Here is a 22,003-nt window from a genome sequence, read left to right as displayed (position 1 = left end):
GCTATCGAAAAGATCGCATTAGCCTTAACATAATAAAGTTTACAAGTACAGAACGTTAAGAAACCACCGGCTTATACTAACCCTATTTTGGCGTGTTTGGCAATGTAACAATCTGTCGCCATCCAAGTTAAAGCACTCATGAAAGCAGGTAAAAAGAGCAATTGTAGCCAAAATATTGGCAAATTTTGTCATTACTTGGCGCCTCTTTCCTGCTAAAGCTTTCTGTTTATTTACAAATTTCAAACATAATTCCCGCGATTATGGGGAAATATTTCATTTTTTATTATTATTCAAAAATTATGCTAGTAGTTGTGAGAAATGACTTTTTTTAAACCAATTATTAAACTAAAAATATAAATTATGATATTTTTACAGCGAATACAATTGTATTCTAAATTAGTAATACTACTGTTATTTATATCGACAATTATTTTGTATTTATATGTCACTAATAAAAGTCCTTATTTAAAATATAGCATACTTTCACCTGATAGGATAGTTAACAAAGATTTTAGAATTCATTTTAACCAAAATAATGATTCGAGTCACAAAGGATTGTTTCCATCTGCGAAAAATTTACCAAAAACGAACTCTAATCTTAATAAAATGATTTCACATGAAAATGGAAACATAACGAGGTAAATAACCATTTATTTATATATTATTCTTAGTACATAATTCAAATGTAATGAAAAGTGATTATTAATATTCTACTACTTGTTTATTTCTTAAAGTTCACCATGACAATTTTGTTAGACTTTCTATGTCTTTTATTTTATTTTGTATCAGTAGGATTTTAAATTGTTTGCTTCAAATGCATTTATTTAGGTATGGAAATGGTACCGAAATGGTGAAGCTTGCTGTTGTGCTATGTGGAGACCGATTAAACCAAACACTAATTACCCTTAAATCTGCTTTGATATTTTCCAAAGCACCTCTTCATTTTATAATTGTCCTTGATGAAGATAATCGTCAACTATTGAAAGAAAAGGTTATTTGTACTTTACTTTCTTAATTTCATGACAGATTAATAATATAAAACTATATATATATGTATATGAAAGAAATATTTAAAATACATTTTTACACATAGGTTTGAGCAAAATGTTTGTTTTTCTAAAGTTACAATCATCAATTTTTTTTATATAAATATAAACTAAATCTGAAATGCTGGTTATTAAATATAAGTATATAATATACCTCATTAGACCTATTTAATATTAAAATATTTACATTAAATATTAATCGTGGTACCCAAGTCTCAAAACTCATAGTAATATTTCTGAAACAGATGAAATCTATCTTAATTTTCTTGATTTATTTATAAATAAAATGCTTGATACTAGTTTAGAAGTGTACAACATGTTGCCCAGTAATTATTGATGTGCAACCCATGGCTACACTTGAACTTTTTTAAATGTTTCTTTCAAAAAATAAAAAAAAAATAGACATTTTGAATCTTGCATTTGAGTCACTATTTTTCAGAATGCTTATTTTGCACAAATTTCATCTTAAATAAATATGATTTTTTGATCGATGATCATATCTACAGATTTCCACATGGATTAAAAAATCATAATTTTTTAATGTCTTATTAGTAAGATAAGCAAAATTCAGATTTAAGTAATCACTTTTGAAAATCTTTATTTGTGCTGATTTCATCATGAACCCAAGTGATTTTTTGACCATTTAGTTGGCTCTTATTCCTTCTGATTTCTGCATGAATTTTAAAATTCTGATATATTTTGAAGTTGGTCTGAAATGCTTATTAAATAATTGAATGCTTATTAAATAATAACTTTTAGACTTTATTTGCGTCGATTTTATCAATGATATGAGATTTTTTATCATAGTTATGCAATTATTTTTCACTTTTCCCCATACTCTTAAAATTGTCTATGTTTTTTATACAATTTTATGACACAAGTTTTAGGGTGACCCGGGGTAATTCACGATCACTCTGTTTCTGGGGTAAATAATGATCACCAAAGTTTTATTTTTAAAAAAAAAAAATTTTTTTAAATTTGAGACATTGACAAGAAAGCTTGTACACTTTACTAAGGTATAACTACATTTACTTAATAATAGTTTTTTGTTTAATTTAACAAAATAAGTATCTTNGATCACCTAAGTTTTATTTTTAAAAAAAAAATTTTTTTTTTAAATTTGAGACATGGACAATAAAGCTTGTACACTTTACTAAGGTATAACTACATTTACTTAATAATAGTTTTTTGTTTAATTTAACAAAATAAGTATCTTTTAAAATGCTTTCTGCATTTTCCATTTCAAAGATGGGTTTCAAATTGTGCGCATTTCTGCAAAGATCCCCCTCCTTCTCTTAATAATAAATATTTTGAGTTACTTTCTTTTTCTTTGATATAAAAATAGTGTAAGCTTTTGTTTAATTGTTTTACATCTACTGTAAACATTATAATTGATTATAGGAAACTATATCAAGTGTTGCCCCCTACAGATGGGGTAATTATTTATCACTGGGGTAATTCCTGATTATTTTCATTTCTTCTTATAGTATAAAAAAATAGCTAATAAATAGTTGATTGTCTTTTCTTATATAACAGTTCATATTTATTAAGTGGAACAACTATAAAATATATTTTAACGATAATCACAAAATTTGTTTTTAACTGTATACAAGACAAATGTGTTCTGATATGCACCATTTCTAGCTTGTCTTACCTTTCTTCTATCTTAATTTTATGTGTGTACATTGTTAGAATAATTTTTAAGTTGATAAATTAACCTAATATAAATATGGTGAGAAATTATAAGCCTAAAAAGGATACTAAGCTTCTAGAAAGCAAAAATAGTGAATTTCTTTTAATGATTGAAAATGAAAATTTCAGTGTGAGAGCTGCTGCCAGAGCTGAAGAGTTAATCTTTATTCCTGCTTTTAAATAAAACGTTTTATTAGCAGCTTAAACATATCTTTTTGGTTTATTTGTTTGATCTTAATGTCTTATTTGTTAATTACCATTGTATAATTATTTTTAAACAGCCCATTTACTATAAAAACTGGTGATCAGTAATTACCCCAGAAATGATCAAGAATTACCCCGGAAATGATCAAGAGAAGGGGTAATTCCTGATCACTAAAAATTTAAGATCTTTTAAATTCTAATTAGATTTTCAAACAAAAGAAGGTAGAATAGGACTCATCTCATATAGCTTCAAACTTCCAGTAAATATTAAAATTCTATCTTGAATAGTTTTTTCACAAAATAGATGTTTGCATTTTTTGATCAGGAATTACCCCAGGTCACTCTAAATCTTACATTTAAATAATTTATTTTAGCATCCTTTATCTGTGCAGTTATTGTAAAAGCAAGTGGTTTTTGATCATTTTTATAACAGTTAGCGTTATGCATTTTCACATGATATGCAATATATTTTATTAGGAATTGTACAATTTATTATAATATTTAATTTACAAATTTAATGCAACAATAATTGCAACACATTTTATGACTTACAATTCTGTTTCTAATTTTTTAAGGTCAAAAAGTTTAGTTACAAATTTTGGGTTAATAAGTTTTGTTTCGTGCTACTAAAAATACTTAAGCCTTTCATTGGTCAACTTGCTGTTCAAATGGCCCTTCCCTCAAAATATTTATGCGTCACTAATCTAGTGTATGTATTGTACAGTTACAGTAGTTTAGTTACACAATTTTGCAAGAAGTAATCTAAGTTTCTAGCAAGAAAAGTAAATAAAATATTGGATTTTAATTTCAGTTTATTAATTAACAGCTTGTTTTGCAATGCTATGGGAGAAAGATGAATGGACTAGAACCTCATCTTTGGTAACTTATCAATTTCAAGCAGTTTTTCTCAATTCTGAATATGACTTTTTGTTTCTTTATAACATTAATCTGGGATTTAATTTGTGTTGTACATGTACTTCATAAAATATGCTCTATTCACAAAGAATTTTGTTATATTATGTGATTTTCAACCCCAATATCCATTTTCATAATTCTTTTAACATAAGTTCTTAATTTTTTTCCTATTCTAAAGATATTAAAATGGCCAGAGAAAATATTAAAGCGAATATCCTTTGAGATTCATCCTATAAGTTTTCCACTTGGTGAAGAAGGAAATGAATGGAAGAAGCTCTTTAAACTATGTGCCTGTCAACGTCTCTTTTTGCCGGTAATTACGCAGTTTCTATTTTTGTGTAATTATTTGTTTGTCTAATTATTGTAAAATAAGTTATTTAACTTTATCTTGCATTATATTCAATTCAATATTATCTTGCATTTTTATTTTAATTTTAACTGTTTCAAATTATTCTTCCTTTGCTGACTAATATTCCTGAATAGATTGAAATATTAAATGAAAATTTTAAAGCAGTTTTTTTTAAATATTGGTTTGAGAAATATAATATTTGTCAAATAATTTTTCGCCAAATTTTGAAATGAATATATATAGGCTATCTAGAATATATCAGAGATAATTTTGCTCCGAAAAAAATCGGGATTTTTCAGTAACCACAATCCAAAAGTTTCTGGGAATCATCAATCACATTTATGTATAGAAATTCTTGTATATTTTATTTAAAAATCTTAGATCTAGAATTTATACTTGGCATCTCTTTCATTTGTAAATATTTATTTTTGATAGAATAATAAATGTGATTACAGATTAAAGTAAACTTATGCATAATTATTCATTTAAATTATGCTGCATATTATTAATTTAAAATTTCATGTTTTGAAAATATCAATGATTTAAATTTATAAAGACATTAATTTTTTGAAATGGGTCATTAACGGTTTTACTCAAGAAATTTTCAGGATTTTTGAGTTGGGCTCAGAATTAGACCTGATATATAGATTTTTTTTTTCAGGTCTTATCTATTTGTCAAACAAAATAAGTTCTTACTAAATAACATTACCTAGTAGTGTTAGATATAGAAATATTTACATAAGAACCAGGTTTAACATAATATTTGATGATATCCAGAAACTTATATTCAAAATGTGTATTCATAGAAAAAAAAAAACCAATTGATTCAGATTTAGCTGTGAAATTATATTTTTAATGTCATAACAAAGAGAAAAAAAATCTTTTTGTAAAATAATAAATAATTAATTTCCTTTTAGTCCTTGCTTCGACATATTGATTCATTGTTGTATGTTGACACAGACGTGGTTTTCATCCATCCTGTTGAGGATCTATGGTTGCATTTTAGCAAAATGAACAACAGTCAGATAGCTGCCTTAAGTCCAGAGCATGAAGATTTTGCCACTGGATGGTATAATAGATTTGCTAGACATCCTTTTTATGAACCATTAGGTAATTAAGAGTTTAATTTTTCTTAAGCTTTTTTTTTATTATTTATTTCCTACCTTGTATGTATCAACCATCAATGTATCTTGAAAACAATTACCATAATTAGTTTTAGTAAATTATACACATTTCTCTTTTACGTAAAAAAGGTGCAATTTTTATCTTCAGAAATATTTTATAATAATAAAAATATTTAATTTTTAACAGTCACATCTTGTCATATTTCTAAAAATCTAAAATGTATGAAGTTTTCAGTGTTATAGTTTTCAGTGTTTATAGTATTGACTACTTTTTTCTCTTCTTCAAAAAATAAAATATATAAATTTTTTTCAGGAAATAGTTATAAACTTTATTTAGTTTGTTGAACTTTATTTAAATTTGAACTCAAAAGCAATAAAAAAAATTTATTCTTTCTAACAATGTTACAACTTTTATATTGTTCAAAATTAAGGTTTCTCCATATTGTTGTGTATAGTGTATTGATAGTCAGTTGTGTATCGTATATTGATAAGTTTTTAAATTCAGAATTTAAATATTTTTGTTACTAATTAACAAATTGCTGTTTTTATTACACAAATGTAATAATTTATAATAAAATTTGAATAATCTGAACTTTTTAGGTGTGAATTCTGGTGTAATGCTTATGAACTTGACTCGGATGAGAGCATTTCAATGGGAAAAATATTTGACACCAATTCTGAAAGAATATAAGCTGAATATTGTTTGGGGTGATCAAGACATTATTAATATAATATTTCATTTTCATCCAGGTTTGTAAAAATGTTTGTTCAATGTGATATTAAAAATTAAAAATAAATTTTAGATTATTTGGTGCTAGCGATTCCATTAAACTTAAGAAATTAAAGATCCTTAGAACCCGAAACCAAAGAATTTTAAATCAAAAAGAGTTATATCTGAACTATCAAGTCTTTTTATTAAGACTGATCAAATACCTGCATCAAGAAAGAGCAAAAATGTAATTTGATGCTCAGAATTGTTCTAATTTTCACTTTCATCTATTAACAAAGGAAACGAAATTTGTGTTATGTATATTTAAAGTTTGGTTTTAGTTTTGCTAACATAAATTTGCTAATGCGCTATTTTTTTTTCCCCTCTGGGCTGAAAAATTATAACTTCCAAGGGATGCATCATAACTTAATTTTTGGGTTTGCTATACCGTTTTCAGCGTGTTATAGCGCTTAAACTGAATCATTGAGTAAAAATATAGACATTTATTTAAAAAGCACTTGTTAAACTGGGATGCAAGTTTCAATTTCAGGAAATAGATTTTATATATTTAAAAAAATTTATCATTGTTTGATTTAAATCATTTCTGAGATCACTGCAAAACCATATAAATTTGGGTTAGTTAAACTTAATTATAATTTTAAAATTGTAAGAATTTACTAGGTCAAATTGAGAGAATGTACATAAATTACACTCGAGATATTGATGCATCTTATTGTTCTATTTTGTCCAAGTTCAATTTTAACAAGTATGTTGTTCTGAACTTTTAAAACTCTTGAATAATATTATAAATAAGAAACCATGCTTAGTAAAATTCTTCTCTCGTGAAATTTTTCATACTAAATTTGGAATTATTTACTAATTTTTTTAAAAAATTAAAACAAATATATGGTTTGGCCTTGTATTTGGTAATGTATGGTTTGGAAAACTTGTTTCCGAAGTTTTATATCATCGTCTTAAGTTAAGCTGCTTTTTTTCATGACTTCAGGTTTTACATAATTTTTATTGTATTAATAAATATTATGTATCTTAAGATTTCTGTTGACAATTTCGAATCATCATAATTTCAGTTATGAAATAATATACACTGTGAATATACTTTTGATTACATCTCACCAGAATATATTTCAACATTTATTTTAACTTCTTTCTACTAATCATGTTTAATTTAGATAAGCTGTACATTTTTCCGTGTGCTTGGAATTTTCGCCCTGATCATTGTATGTATTCAAGTGTTTGTTCAAGTGCAAAAAAAGATGGTATTGCTATAATCCATGGAAATCGGGGTGTATTTTACAACAACAAACAACCAGTGTTTAAATTCATCTATAAAGAAATGCAACAGGTAATACTTTTTAGTTACTTATAGATTATTTAGTTTATTTTTACTTATAAATTAGTTTAAGTACAATATAAATGTCTTACCACCATTTTTATAAAGATACTCTTCAAGTGAACTAAAATTATTTTCAAAAACACCAAAATGCTGATTGAAGAAAATGTTCACTAAAAAATTTACTCAATTGGAATGAAAGATAAGATATAGACAAAATCCTTTTAACTAAGACCTTGACAAAAGTTAAAAACAATAGTCAAATCATGGATTTTATACTATTTTGGCAAGGTTTGATAGCATCTAAAGCTTACCACTTATATGAAATTTTTAGTTTAATATAATCGTTTTTCCATCCCTTTTCAAAAGCATATTCCATTCACCTCTCTAAATTTTTATTATTTTTATTCGACATTTAATGAGCTCTGCATTAAAAATAAATAGAATGTATTTTTATGATATGTATCATACATCTATGAAACTGTGGTAAATAAGTATTTCATCCATAAATTTGCTTTTCTGCACAATAATATTGTTTTCACCTATATTTAAAATATTGTTCACAACTAGCTAAAATACCAGCCTGTCTCTATCAATTAAAAGTAAACTTTTCAGTTTTTATTTATTAACATATGGGCAAGGAAGCATTTTTTAGATCTAATTTTACTCTACTTCCACTTCACAAAATATCAACTTTTCTCAAGTAATTGTAGGTAAAGCTTTTAGTATTATAACAAGTTTCACACTTGTCACTGAAATTTAAATTTTATATCAATGGTTTTATACCTACATAAGAAAAAACTAGAAAAATCTGTAACAATAAACAATTCAGTTTTTATTTCATGCTTACCATTTTGCATATATTTTATAAAATAAATTAGTACAAAATAACTTAAAAAATTCTCATTTCACAAAATAAAGCAATGATTATTCAAAGTGTACTACCTACTGAATTATTTAAATTATATTTATTTTTCATGCATTTCAAAGAATGGGAAACATATTTTTTTTTAAATTTAATTTAACTGCTAATCAATGTAATTTTTTACTTAAAAAAGTGAAACTAAAAAAATATTCAATGGCTTATATATGTATATGTTTTTTTTTTTTTTTTTTACATACAAAGTATGATTTGGAGAAAGATGTTCCTTCCATGTTCATACTACAGATTCAGAAGTTACTGAAAGAATCAGAAAATACTAATTGTGGAAAACATTTATCTGCAATATTCTCATCTATAAGTTTAAATAAAACAAATGTGTATAGCAGATGATATTATAAATTATTATATAAATTCATATCTCACTTTTTCAAGACTTCTGTATTTTCAATTTGCTGAATGTGATGAAAATAATATCTTTCAAGGTTTTACCATGTCGTAAACTTCTTTTTTAATTCAAACATTGAAATTTATTTTTAAAACAAGGCTTAAAATTGTGAGTACTTAATTTTCTGTTTAAAGTGTGTAAAATTAACAAGATTTTTAATATAACTTCTGACTCTAGTTTGTCATGTATTTTGTTTGAATATTTAAAATTAATTTGTTGATTTAAACATTGCTGGAAATTCTTATTTGAAAAATGTTTGTAGAGTTGTATTGGTTTTATTTTTGATCTAAGCTAAAATTGCTTGTTTTTTTTTATCTTTTTAAACTATCTCAGCTCGCTATGTTAATATAAAGTGTATTCATCAACATAAAATGTATTCATTGATGGGAATCATCCATTTTCCGCTTCTTTTTTATTTTTTCCCTCCTTCTGATTTTTGTTCGATTTTAATCTGATTTCCGCCAATATGTGAAAAAAAATTGGATATCACCTAAAAAGAAATTCCGCATTTCACTACAACGGGAAAAATCGCGTATTTTTTTCATGTCTCGCATAAAGGGATTTATACCGCCAAGAATTGCACACTTAATTTCAGAGTGCGCAAAAATTTCACATTTTGAAGAATTACGAATTTGAGATGAAATTGTCACAACTAAATCGGGTCATTGATTGCTCAAAAGTGTGAATGTGGAATTTGCAGATCATAAGATTCTGTAAAAAATTAAATCTACATATTAAAAAATTTTTGGAATACCTAAACTGTTGAAATGGTGATCAATAAAACCACATGAAGAATAAGATCATCACAAATCTAGTCATGAAAAAGTAATTCTATAAAATGTGCGAATTTAAATTTGCCATGTATGATAATGAAGCATTGAACTATGAAAATTGGTAACAACTGGCAAAAATGCAATTGTAAATCCATGTGAGATTTCAGGGGGGAGTCGTCAATAATTGAGTACGAAATACGCAATTCGGAGTTTGGTGATCAAAATAATCTATTAAAACATTACAATTTTAAAAATAAAGTGAAAATCCATTTCAATAGCTACCAAAAAAACTATTGGCAAAACCATGTGGATTCACTGTGGAATCGTCCCTGATCGAGTAGATTGAGAAATCGTTACTAACTGAAATGCCGAATTCGGAATTTGCATCCAGATTTTAAAAACCATCTGGAAGTCTGTAACAAAATATTTCAAAATACCACAACTACATAAGCCACGTGAATTTATTCACTGTTTATTGAAATTGACGTTAATTATTGTCTATTTGTTGTTTTTTATTGATTTAGGATGTTTTGATATTTGTTTACCTTAAAGACTTATTATCCCAAAAAATCTATTTTCCGGACTTGCTGAAGTCCCAACGACTCCGTATATGAGAATTTCCACTGCATTTCACTATTAGATTATTCCAATATAAAAACAAAGCTTTTGTTTGTATGAAAGAAATCAACTACGAATATCTATTTCCGATCAGCTTTTAACATTCCTGTTTATAACATTTTAAATAATTGTTAAATAAATGATAAAACCATTTCTCAAAAACTTTTGATAAATTAATGTCTGAAATTAGAAGAACTTTTCATCAAGAATCTATGCAATATGGAATCTATGCAATTTTATCAAGAATAGTTTTTAATGTAATTTGTAACTTATTTGATTCTAGAGTATAAAATTTGTATAAATGCAGCAAAGCACCATTTATATACATTTTTATTGAACTAATAAGTATGTGTTTTTGAGTAGAAATGAATATAAGTGAATGCATTACTACTCCAATGGTTCTGCACAAAGAAACCATCTTTTGATGTACATTCTTCTCTCATATCAAACTACTTTTTTTCATATTAGGTATGAAAATTGTTCATCGATGGCAAAAAGTCTTAAAAATTAGCCCTTTAACTTGAGCACATGAGAGCTATGGTATTTTCATTCAAAATATTATTATGTTTAACTCGTATAGGATATTTCATAATTCTCCATTTCCTGGAGGCTATAATCGAAATTCTTTGACTGATACAGTATAAATGAACCTTGCTCAAAGTACAAAAATCAATCAAGTATTTTTTTAAGATATCTCTTACAGGTACAATCAAATTTGCTTTTAACGAGTCCTGATATAACATAAGCCCAAATTTAGTGAAGAAATCGGAAATACTTGATTGGTACAATGTTAAGTCTATTCGAGCATAGCTGGCTTTTAACGAGCGAACCCCAGTTTTAGCAAGCAATATTTTTATGATTCATGAAATTATTACCTAATTCAGTTGAGCTAATCCCTTCTTGGAAAAATTTCTTTTTGATGTTTTCCGGGTTGTCAAATTTCCTTTCAATGCTTGTCAATGAATTCTTTTGATATTTATAATGTTTTTCAGGTCACAAATCTTATCTGAAGAACAGTAACACATTTCAAAGCAAATTAACTAACTTCTTTTGTACTGTAAAAAATAATAATAATAATAAATCACGTTTTATATTTGTATTGTTAGCTTATGTTAATGAACATATATGATTTTTTCACAAACCCATTTTTACGAGCACTCAGTTGTAATGAGCCAATATTACAGTTCCTTTGCACTTGTTATAAACGAATTCAATTGTATTTGATAAAGAGAATTCTTGTTGTATGGCAAGCATTAATTTGATTTGGTAAAAATCAACATTTATTTCTTATAAGAATTCTTTCAATATGGTACAGTTGATGAGTTTTCTAAAATATTTGTTACTAAAGGAAAATGTTAGCTTTAGATAGCAATAGGGCACATCCTATTAATGCCATCATTGATGGAGAAAATGCTATTAAGGTTATTTTTTATCTGGTGCTGTTTTTAAAGGGTTTTGTGTGTGACCATTCACCCGTAAATTCTATTTAAAAAATCCTTTTTACCCCCAAAAATTTTTTTACCAAATGCTTGTAAGAACTTGAATGTTTTCTCCTTTTAATCTAAGGACACTTCATCTGTCATTGGCACAGTTATTTATAATAATATTGTTATTTTAGTATTCTAAAATCAGGCAAGAAATTATGAGTTATCTTGCATTATGAGTTATCTTAAATTATGAGTTTTAAAGATCTATAATTAATAAAAATCTAAAAATTTTTAATTCTTCATTATATAGTTTTTGGAAGCTTTCTAAAAATAGCAGTTGAACTTTAATGTTCACAATAACTGAAAATATCAAGTTCTCTATTTTTACTCTTATTAAGATTTAAGCCTTTAGATAGGATTAAGCCTTTTTGTTTTAAGTTTAGAACCTTATGCAAGTTAGAAAAAAAATTTGCACTTTTACTTTGAATTGTATATTTTCTTTATTTGACTTATATATTATTTTTTTAAAAATATGTTGTCAATGTTTTGTGTTTAAAAAAAATTCTGCAGAATTAGAAGGTAAAAACAAGATTTAACTGTATAACAATGGTAATTTGCTGTATTAATTTATTTTTAGCTCAATTTTTATGTTCACTTAAAGTACAGTAGTGAATTTCTGTGCATAGAGAAATTTTTAACTGAAAATGCATAAGATAAAATTTATTTTGTATGAATATATGCAATGAATAATTTTTTTAAAGTATTTCAGAAAGATATTGTAATATAAATCTTTGTTGTTTAGTAAATTCTCAAATTGGAAAGAGAAAAAAAAACAGTCATAGTTAGAAAAAAGTTAGTTTTTTGCCTTATTTTAGCCTAATTTAGCGAAAAGAAGTTTAAATTTTTTTTATTTAAAATGTATACAACTTAATCATGTAAGCATTTAATGTCATTAATGATTATTCAATGATCATTAAAAATCTGTATCACCTTGTATTAGAGAAAAAATGCTGCCCACAAATCAATACATACTTTTTTCAGATAAGTTTTTTTTTTATATTAATTTTTAAGAATTAATAAAATCATTAACTCCCTTGTAAACATTTAATATTATTTGATGTTTTAGTTGCAAAAAATTTAAAATTACATTGCTACTAGAACTGTCCCTGGCTGGCTAAGTTCCTTTGGTTTTTTTAATATCTTGGTCACTTTTTTTATGTAAATTAAATTATAATAAAAACAATTGACTGTTTTTTTTCTCATGTCTAATTAGTTTTGTTGTCTATAATTTATTCTGTAATAAATGATCTCATTTTTTGTGTCAATTTTTTTTAATATTCTAGAAATATGAATTTTTTTTTTTGAATTTTAAATATTATAATTCCTATTGTTTCAATATTGTAATTCCTATTGTATTGTCTTTTTTCTTCCTAATTTTTGAATTCATTTTTTGTGTATCCCTCATTTTTTTTGTTATTATTTCTCACTTTTTCTTATATTTTTCTCTTTTAGCATTTTTTTTATTTTTAAAATACAGTGAAACCTCTTGGAAAGCAGTCTGTATCGGCTGTCTCAATTTACGACAACTTTTGGGAGGCACAGAATTTTTTCTATAGACTTTGTATTGAAGAAGAAACCTTTAAGGTAAACCATTAAAACCTGTCCAAGCGACTGGGCTAACCTCTGCACCAAATGCAGAAAAGCTCAAATAAGGAAACACTAAGTAATATCAAGACAGAAAATATTAACAAAACAAATAAATAGATTAAAATGTATTCAAACTATGTATGTGAGGTTCTTATTTTGAGAGGTCTTTTAAACCATCTTAGAAAGAGATCTATAACCTAATGTTGCATTCAGAGTGCACTAATGACAATGCTATTAATGATTTATTTTTAGAGTAGACAGCTAAATTAGAAAAAAAAAGTTATTTTGGAAAAAACTTACCATCTCAAACAAACAAACCTCTTCTCATATTTTAAAGCTAATAATTTTGTACTATATAAAATTAAATGCAAACTTAAACAAAAACATAATTGCTTATTTAAAATAGTTCTATCATTCATAATTACTAAATTTTTTTTTACACATAATTATATGAGTAGGTTTAATTTTTATTGATGCTAAATTGTATTCATTGATCGGGTTTTCATGAGACGCCCACACAAGTGGCATTTCCGCACCAAGAAAATGACACTGACTAAATTTAAAATCGTTTGCGAAACAACAATGTACCTACGATAACATTTTGAAGTCAATGGAGGTAATCCCTATGAACGACCAATCTATATTAACGACCAATATACTGTGGAACAAAGAGTGGTCACTTCTGAGAAGTTTCACTGTATTCTTTATATCAGTTTTAGTATATATCTACAAGTTTTTTAACTCTGACATTAGGCACTTAATTTGGATATAAGATCATTAGATCTTCTCTTGTGATACTAAAGTGCTTTAGGAATTAATACTGAGATGTTTCATTACCATATTTAATTGTGATGCTTTAAAATTTCTAAATGGTCTTCATAATAATGTAGATACTTCAAAAATGTATTTTTGCTGACCTTGTTTTTTAGAATCTCTTTTAATGTTTTAATATTGTCATTAAATGATAAATTTGAAAAATTATATTGTTTTTAATTTTTTTCTGTTTTTGTCACTGTTTGTAACTGTGAATTTCATTACATTTCCTTAATTTTTCCTTTTATATTTATCCTTTACCAGTGATTTATTTTGCTTGGAGATGAATTACTACTTAACTTTATCAACATTGCTGTTACAAATCATTTCGGCTATTTTGATGTGTCCCATATTTGAAAATCTTTGAATATATATATATATTGATTGATCATATATATTTGAGACTAAAATCAATGACGCATTCAAAATTCTTTTAATAGTTTGAAAATAGCTTGTTTTTTTATATCATTGGTTTCTTCTTTATAACATATTTTTTATCAGTGTTTCACCTTTTTTACTGAGGAAGAGCTGTCCATATGTATAATTTAGATGGCTGAGCTTTTAGAGGTTGTTAAAATTAGCTCTTAATTGCAATAGTGAATTATATTTGCCACCAATATTTAATTAGGTGTATTTTTAAGCAAAATTGCTTCAAAAGTAATTGTCATTGAGAACTTAGAAGCATAAACTTAGTATTTGTATCTTATTTCATCAGAGCTTTGAAGCGTAAACAATTTTTATTTTATTAAAGCAATGCATAATTGAGTGTAAATTGATGAAAGTTTAATTTAAAAGATTATTACCCTTATCTTCAATAGAATTTGAAGTCAAAATGTATAGATCAGTTTTTATTAATATTTTTGTTAATAATAAGACTTTGGAAAATAAAACCATATATAATCTTAAAAAGAAAATTCAAATTCATGACGAATAAAATATTACGGGCAATCTCTTTCAATGAAATGTACTCCGTTAAAAAAGTGATTGAATACTAACAGCTTTTAATCAAAGTGCTTATTTCCCTCTACCCACATTTGAAATTTGCATTGACAACTTAAAATTTAAACAATTCTTTCGATGACAAACTGAAGAGACAAAACAATTAATATAACCATATAAAGATCCCAATTAGTTCAAATTACAAATATTGAATGCATGCCTAACTGATACAGTGGTGTGAATAGGCCTCATCCAGCCACATAATTTAGTGTAAAAGCTCCACCAATGCTCATTTCTTTACCCATTGATAAGACTGAAAGTGTTATAAACGGACCTTATCCGGTCATAGGAAGAAGGCAGTGGTCAAAAACATAAGTTTATTATTGGAAGAGTTTGGAGATAGGCATTTTTCCTTCATTTTCTAAAAGAGCCTGCTATGTTTTCTCGGTTAAAGGAATTCAATTTGGTTTTGGTGGATTCTCTTGAGCAAAAAATAAATAATGAATGCTCTAAAACAGGCATCATTACTTTTCTTTTATAAAATCTGAACTTGGATTTGTCTGGTGTTTTCCAATTCTTTTGAAGCTACAAGCTTGCCAGCTACTCTACTGTGCTTTTGTAAAATATTTTATAGAGTGATAGATATTTAAAAACCACAGCTTGGAGAATTTTTTGTCAATATTTCCAGCATCTTGAAAGCCTCACCACGAAAGAACTGGAAAAAAGTGGCATTGCATTTGAACTTTTAGATCATTTATATGTAATGGTGTTGAAAATTTGTTTAAATGATCAAAAAATAATGTATCAAAACATTAACTAAGCTACAACTAGAATGAATTTTTACAAAAAGCGTAGAAAGTTGACAGCCTTGAAGCTAAGAAATTAAAAAAGGTGATGTGCGATTGATAAGGAAATGAGACTTTCGTTATTTTGCTTTTGATAGGAGAATCAAATCTAAAATGTATGTGAAACCAGACTGTGTAAAATTAAAACAATATGAAAAAGTACAAAAAATATTATATAAGGCATACAATCATTATATTACTTAATTGAAGCTCCTTTTTCATTCTTAAAATGGACAAAGTTAAGAATATGTGCCATTACTTCCATGTTTAAACAGCGAAAAAGGGACTTCATTATAATTTATTGAAATTATGGTATGTTTTTTTGTGTGACATTATTTGTATGGGCTTTTTCAAATTTTTATAACTTATTTGAAATGCATTTTAAACTTGACCCTTCTTTCTTAAATAACCACAGTGACCTTAGCAGCAGCTTGTTTTCGTTTCTTTATTTTTTTCTCTTTTGTACTTTTTAAATTGGAGATGAACTGAGTATATCTTTAAGAGGAAGCCTTCCATTATAGTGCTTCTGAAATAGAATAATTTAAAAACTATGTCAAATTTTTAAATAGCCTTCAAAATGTTCAGTGTGTATAATCACTCATGCTAGGAATGTGGCTGGCTGTTAGGAACAATTCCTCTTTGCCATTTTCTTTAATATTGCAATTCTAGTTTTTTTTTCTCTCTTTTTGCTTTTTTGGTATAGTGTTAAGGAAAAGAATTGCAACCCCAATTTTTCTTATTGGGACTGAAGCTTATTTAGCCAGATACTAAACTGTAGGCAAAAATATGCCTTTGTATTTAAAATCCTTAGTGTTCATTCATTTTTTTACTGTTTGTATTTGAGGTAATATTTTTTATCATAATTTTTATATGTGCTAAATATACTGCTTGCTATTTTCTGAATTTCAAGTCATTTGATGGGAAAAGTCTATTGTGCATTTATTTTTATTTGTAATGTAGCATTTGAAAAATTCAAAAATTCTGCATTTAAAACTTGTAGATGTTCTACTATTTATTTAAATGTAAAAGTATTGTAACATGTTTAATTATAATTATCACAACTGCAAGAAACTCCAATAATTTATTTAAATTACTGTCCTCGACGCACTTGATTGTATTTCTGTTTTTCGTACCTTAGTTATTTATTCATTTACTTCTGTAGCCTTTACAACATGCTATGCAGTACAAAACCCTTTCCTTTTCATTGCTTTTTGTTATCATGTTCTCATTGTTATAATAAAGATGTATTTTTATGATCTGAATTTTGTTTTCATAATTGTTTCTTAAATTACTGTTACTTATTATGCTCTCTATTTTTATATACAGTACAGAACCCGTTATCCGGAAATCAGAAAACCGGGAAACCAAAAAACCGGAACGAAATTCGAAAAATTTTCCAACCATTTTTTAAAAAAAAAATTTTTTTTTCCTCATAAGATTTTAGTATTTTTCTTTCTTTTTCGAAAGATGTTTACCTTAGAATCATTTTGGAGATAATCATTAGTGTATTACTTCATCATTTTATCTTCCTTTTTAGATTATTTCAAAAAAAAAAATTTTTTAGTTGGGTTTAACAACAAAAAAACGGCTTTTTGTAGCGATTCAGAAAACCGGAAAAATCAGTTATCCGGAATAGCAATGGTCCCGATCGTTCCGGATAATCGGTTCCCTACTGTATATATATATATATAAATTTACTATATAATTAGGAAATATGAAGTGAAAAAACGTTAAATTATTGTTCAGTTTAGTTTTGTAATTACATAATGATTTATTGAGCACGAGGTCCATTCAGTATTGGCCTTCCATATTCATCTTTGTGCATAACTGGGAAAATTGCTCTACTTGCTAGTCCACATTGGTTATTCTTATTTCGTACCAATTTTCCAAATCCTCCTTGGCCCCATGATTTTCCCCAACTGAAAAAAAAATATGCCATTTCAAGAGTCAGAAAAAAATATGTCATTCAGAAAAGTCATTTTCAAATAAATAAAAAGCTTTTGGTGAAAATTGCATTGAATAGATATCCATTCATGTTTAATATTTTATTAGAACAGTAAAAACCTTACCTTATTTACTAGGTCATTTTTCATTATTTTTAACACTGCTTAAAAATGTAAGTCGAAGCTTATAATTCTGTTATCAATAATTGAATTTAAATAAAGTGGCAATAACTTCGTTCGATGTTTCAATTCTAATTAAGTAATCTGCACCTATTTTACATTACTTTCCCTCTGGCTTCCTGTCCAAATAGTTTTTGTTCAAAATCAATTTGTCTATTTAGTTTTAATCAAGTTTGTTATATCAAATACCCACTTCATAACCATCACATTTTTTATAAATACTTCTACAAAAATGTGATATTATCGTTACAGAAATTCCATTATTTGATGATTAAGTATTCTGTCCCTATTTTACCATAAGCTTTTAGGCCATCTAGTTTGTATTTGTTAGAGCTATTTAAAATTGTATAGCATGCATTTCTTATTTAGAAAAAGTTTAGTGATGTCCTACAGAATGTCTTAACAACAATGTAAAAATTAAGGCATACATATGGGATAAAAATTAATTAGGAAAAAATATTTGTTAAAACAATTAATTAAAATGAAAACAATCAAACCCAAAATAATGTAACCTCTTTTCCTAAAGATGTTGTATATTCTCATGATTGTTTTTCCTTTATTTTAATTAATTAAATTTTAGTAAATATTTTATATGAGTTTTTTGAGATCTATTCTTGTTTTCTATTTGTGATCATTTTCTTATATATACTATATATATATATATATATATATATATGCGTGTGTGTATTGCAGGATAAAAATTTTGTCAAAATCTAATTATATGTTTATATATATATGTATATATATATATGTATACATATATATATGCATACATACATACAGACATACATACATAGTTGAACTTATTTATTATGAGGCTCTGATTTGACAAGGAATAAATGTTTCGAAATTTTTTCTAAAAACTATGCATATAACTCAAGACAATCACGACTTATATTTAATGAGGAAATTTTCATAAAAATCTTTAAAATTCCTTACTGAAGCTGACAGAAAAGAAAAAGCTGACTTTTGACTGTTTAGGGTGATTTGATTCCTTTCAAAAGGTTTGAAAAAAAAGCTGCCTTGTGGTTCAAATTGTATTTAAGCTACAAAAGATGTTACAGTTCCTGTTTGAGAGCTAATTATGGTCCTGCGTCATGAAGCTACAGCACTTAATGAATGAATTACAATGATGTTGCTCTGCAAAACACAGAATCAATTCATCTTTTGTCATGTGAATGTGTGTATGTTTGAAACGAAATGTTTTTTATTTTTCTGAATCTCACATTGTAAGTGTTTGGAAATGATTGCTTACGCTGATACTGAGTTGAAACACAAACAAAATTCATGATTTTTTCCAACTCAGTGTAAATTATGAAAACAAATTTTAACTTATATAAATATCTTGCTCATTATGTTATATTATGGTCAACTCAGGTTTAATGAGTGAAATTTTTGGGAGGAAAACAAGTTCGATTGTGTGTATATATTTTATTTAAAAACAAATTTTTTATTTTATCAGAAAGTAGACTTGTTGCTATTATATATAAAGCTGCATACCAAGTCAATGTTTCTTGTAGATTTAGTAAAGGAGGCAGCTTATAACCATCTTTCTTCAATTCATTGGTCATGTGATCAGCCATATGGATGACGAAAATTCATGGGATTTACAATTTTAAACTATTTTTTCTGGGATTTTTTAAGTAAAAATTTATATGATCATTTAGCCTTTAGAAGGCTTTAATTATTTGATATTGTAGTTAATTATATCTTATAAAATTTTATATTTTATTTAAAAGGAACAAACACTTATCAGATATGTTCCATGCATAACTTCAAAATGTTTATAATTAAATAAAAATTTCATCATTATTGAATGGTGAAATTTTGGAAAATTTAAAAGAAGTATACTCTGATTTTAATTTTTCACCTTTATGAAGTAATTATATATATATAACATAAAAAGCTTCAATTGATCTTTTTATGTTATTCCTTTTCTGTAAATCCTTTTCTTAATTTATAATTCAAAATGAAATGCTTTCTCACACTTTTAAATTCACATCTTGTCTTCAAATCTATTTTTGGTTCAAGTATGCATTAATTAAAAGTAAGATAATTTTCCCTTTGCTCTTAGTGGGAATCTCGTGACCTATTGAATAAACCAATTACAGTTACTAAGTTTTCCCTTATTTCCTAAAGCGAGACATCTTACGGATATCCTTTGCAAGATTTTCCCAAACTTTTATGGAAGAGCACAACAATTTATCATCACTCTCTCTTTTCTCATTATCAGATAATGATTAAATAAAATAAATTTGCTCTTTTTAAAATCCTGTGCCTGTTTGTTCTGCTCACACGACTGCNATATATATGATAAACTCTGAATTGTCAAACTTTAGATTTAATTGTTCTGTGTGTGTGTGTGTTTTTTAAGTCTTTATATGCTAACAAGTCCGGGACCACTAGGCCTTGAAAAAGAACATTAGGTTCTGCAACCAATTGTATCAGATGGCAATTAAGCATTTCATCACACAAATATAAGTATTCCAACAAATCAAGAAATTTAATCGCCAATTGGGATGTCAAATGAGTTGTTCTATCCATATATGTTAGATATTCAAAACTAAATAAAAGTTTCAATGTTATTTTTTTAAAAGAATTTTATTCTTTTTAGAATTTTAACTTTCTACCTTTGTGAAGATATTCTATTTGGGAAAAAAAATCTAGCTATCGAAATATTAGTTTCAGGGAAAACTGAAAACATTCTAAAAAGAAAATGTGAGTTGTATTAAAACTACACTAACTTTAAAAAAACAAAAGCTTTAGAAGAAAAATACTTACCTATTTTTAATAAGCCAATAATCTGTTCCCATTTCAGTGCCGTACCCTATTACTGTTACTGCGTGATTCAATGTTGTATTACTACAGCCATCATAGTCATAAATACCACCCCTGAAGAAATTTGTAAAATAATGAATATCTATTAATTGAAAAAAACACAATGGACCTCTTATAATAAAATGAACACCTTTTTATAATGGAAAACCCACTATGAAGTTTTCAAAAATCCTTTTTTTTTTTCAACATAGGACATTTTAGAACATTTTACATTAAACATTTTCCTCGTCAAGATCAAGATACATATGTCCATATTATGGTCGCCTAATGCTTCAACAAATTTAATTATTTTGCCAAATACACTGCAATATGGCTTATTTTTTGTGTACAAAAATGTAATAAACTTGTTAGGATTTTAATAAATACTGATTTTTGCATTCGTACCTGTAATGTCTAAAATGTTGAGTACTTCCATCTACACCAGCTGCTACTGGTCCAAGTAATGCAACTGCCTTTAACAAAGCATCTTCGTCTCCATACGGAATTTCCAAATAGCCTCCTACTGTGGCACCTAGTCTACCTTCGTGGTATTTACAAGCTCCTGTCTGTATTTAAAAATATTAATTAATAAAACTTGATTCATTAGTTTTCTTCTGTAAAAAAAAGAGCATCGTAAACTTAGCATTTGGGATGGCAAATGAAGACTGATGTAACAAAAAAAGGCCACGTGTATTCAGCCTTATTAAAAGTGACCAAAATACAAATTCATTCAGTACATTATTACCCATGAAAGTTCTTTGTTTTGCGTAGTTCATTTATATTTTATTTCACCAGAATAAGTATTTTTTAAATTTTTTACTATTTTAATAGTCAATTTTTTAAAAGAGCTGCTTTGAGCGTTTTATTATTATTCCTATTTTTTAAATTGAATTTTAGTTTCTCAAGTTTAAATTTTTTTTTTTCATTTTGTAGCATATTATGAATGAACAAATGTTGCATAGAAACAGGTATGAGGAAAAGATAGAGATTATGAAATACTTTCTACTAGTTTAACTTCGAAATTTTTGTCACATGAAATTACTTTGAAGTTTCAGGTATTTGATAAGTTTGTCTTAATTCGCTCAATTTGTTTTGATATGTTTAATTATATTCTATCAGCAAACCATCTAAACGCATTATAATAAGAATAATTTACTATCTGATAGAAAAAAACAGCATTCAATTAACGCTAGAAAGACTGAAACTTAGTCTGTACCTATATTGCCCAAAAGCAGTCAAAATTACTGGATTCTGAAAGAATAAATAATGTGTAAAGAGACTTA

At 26.5% G+C, this 22,003-nt stretch overlaps 2 protein-coding genes across 6 annotated transcripts in view; one reads left to right on the top strand and one right to left on the bottom strand.

Annotated features, from left to right (window-relative positions):
- Window positions 1-34: 34 nt before the first annotated feature.
- LOC107440914 (glucoside xylosyltransferase 1 shams) lies at window positions 35-21,788 on the top strand. 4 transcript variants are annotated; one of them, XM_043041008.2, is made up of 7 exons: window positions 35-148; window positions 829-991; window positions 4,036-4,170; window positions 5,124-5,316; window positions 5,931-6,080; window positions 7,230-7,402; window positions 8,517-17,042. In XM_043041008.2, exons 2-7 carry the CDS (start codon window positions 848-850, stop codon window positions 8,661-8,663), a joined length of 942 nt encoding a protein of 313 aa, XP_042896942.1. In that variant the 5' UTR covers window positions 35-148; window positions 829-847; the 3' UTR covers window positions 8,664-17,042. The 4 variants fall into 4 exon arrangements, with proteins under 4 accessions (XP_042896942.1, XP_042896940.1, XP_042896939.1 ...); XM_043041006.2 differs by lacking the exons at window positions 35-148; window positions 8,517-17,042 and adding exons at window positions 172-638; window positions 21,654-21,788; XM_043041005.2 differs by lacking the exon at window positions 35-148 and adding an exon at window positions 172-638.
- LOC107440924 (cathepsin K-like) overlaps window positions 17,511-22,003 on the bottom strand; it is a 39,117-nt gene continuing 34,624 nt past the window's right edge. For both annotated transcript variants that reach the window (XM_043041010.1, XM_043041009.2), the window contains exons 7-9: window positions 21,126-21,286; window positions 20,685-20,795; window positions 17,511-17,699 (exon numbers count right to left, since the gene is read on the bottom strand). In XM_043041010.1, the coding sequence (XP_042896944.1) occupies window positions 17,552-17,699; window positions 20,685-20,795; window positions 21,126-21,286 (420 nt within the window). In that variant the 3' untranslated portion in view covers window positions 17,511-17,551. The remainder of the gene's footprint in view (window positions 17,700-20,684; window positions 20,796-21,125; window positions 21,287-22,003) is intronic.

The sequence above is a fragment of the Parasteatoda tepidariorum genome, chromosome X2 (genome assembly GCF_043381705.1).
Source record: "Parasteatoda tepidariorum isolate YZ-2023 chromosome X2, CAS_Ptep_4.0, whole genome shotgun sequence".
Classification (NCBI taxonomy): Eukaryota; Metazoa; Arthropoda; class Arachnida; order Araneae; family Theridiidae; genus Parasteatoda; species Parasteatoda tepidariorum.
Note: the sequence above shows the minus strand (reverse complement) of the source record. Positions and strands in the feature narration are given on the sequence as shown.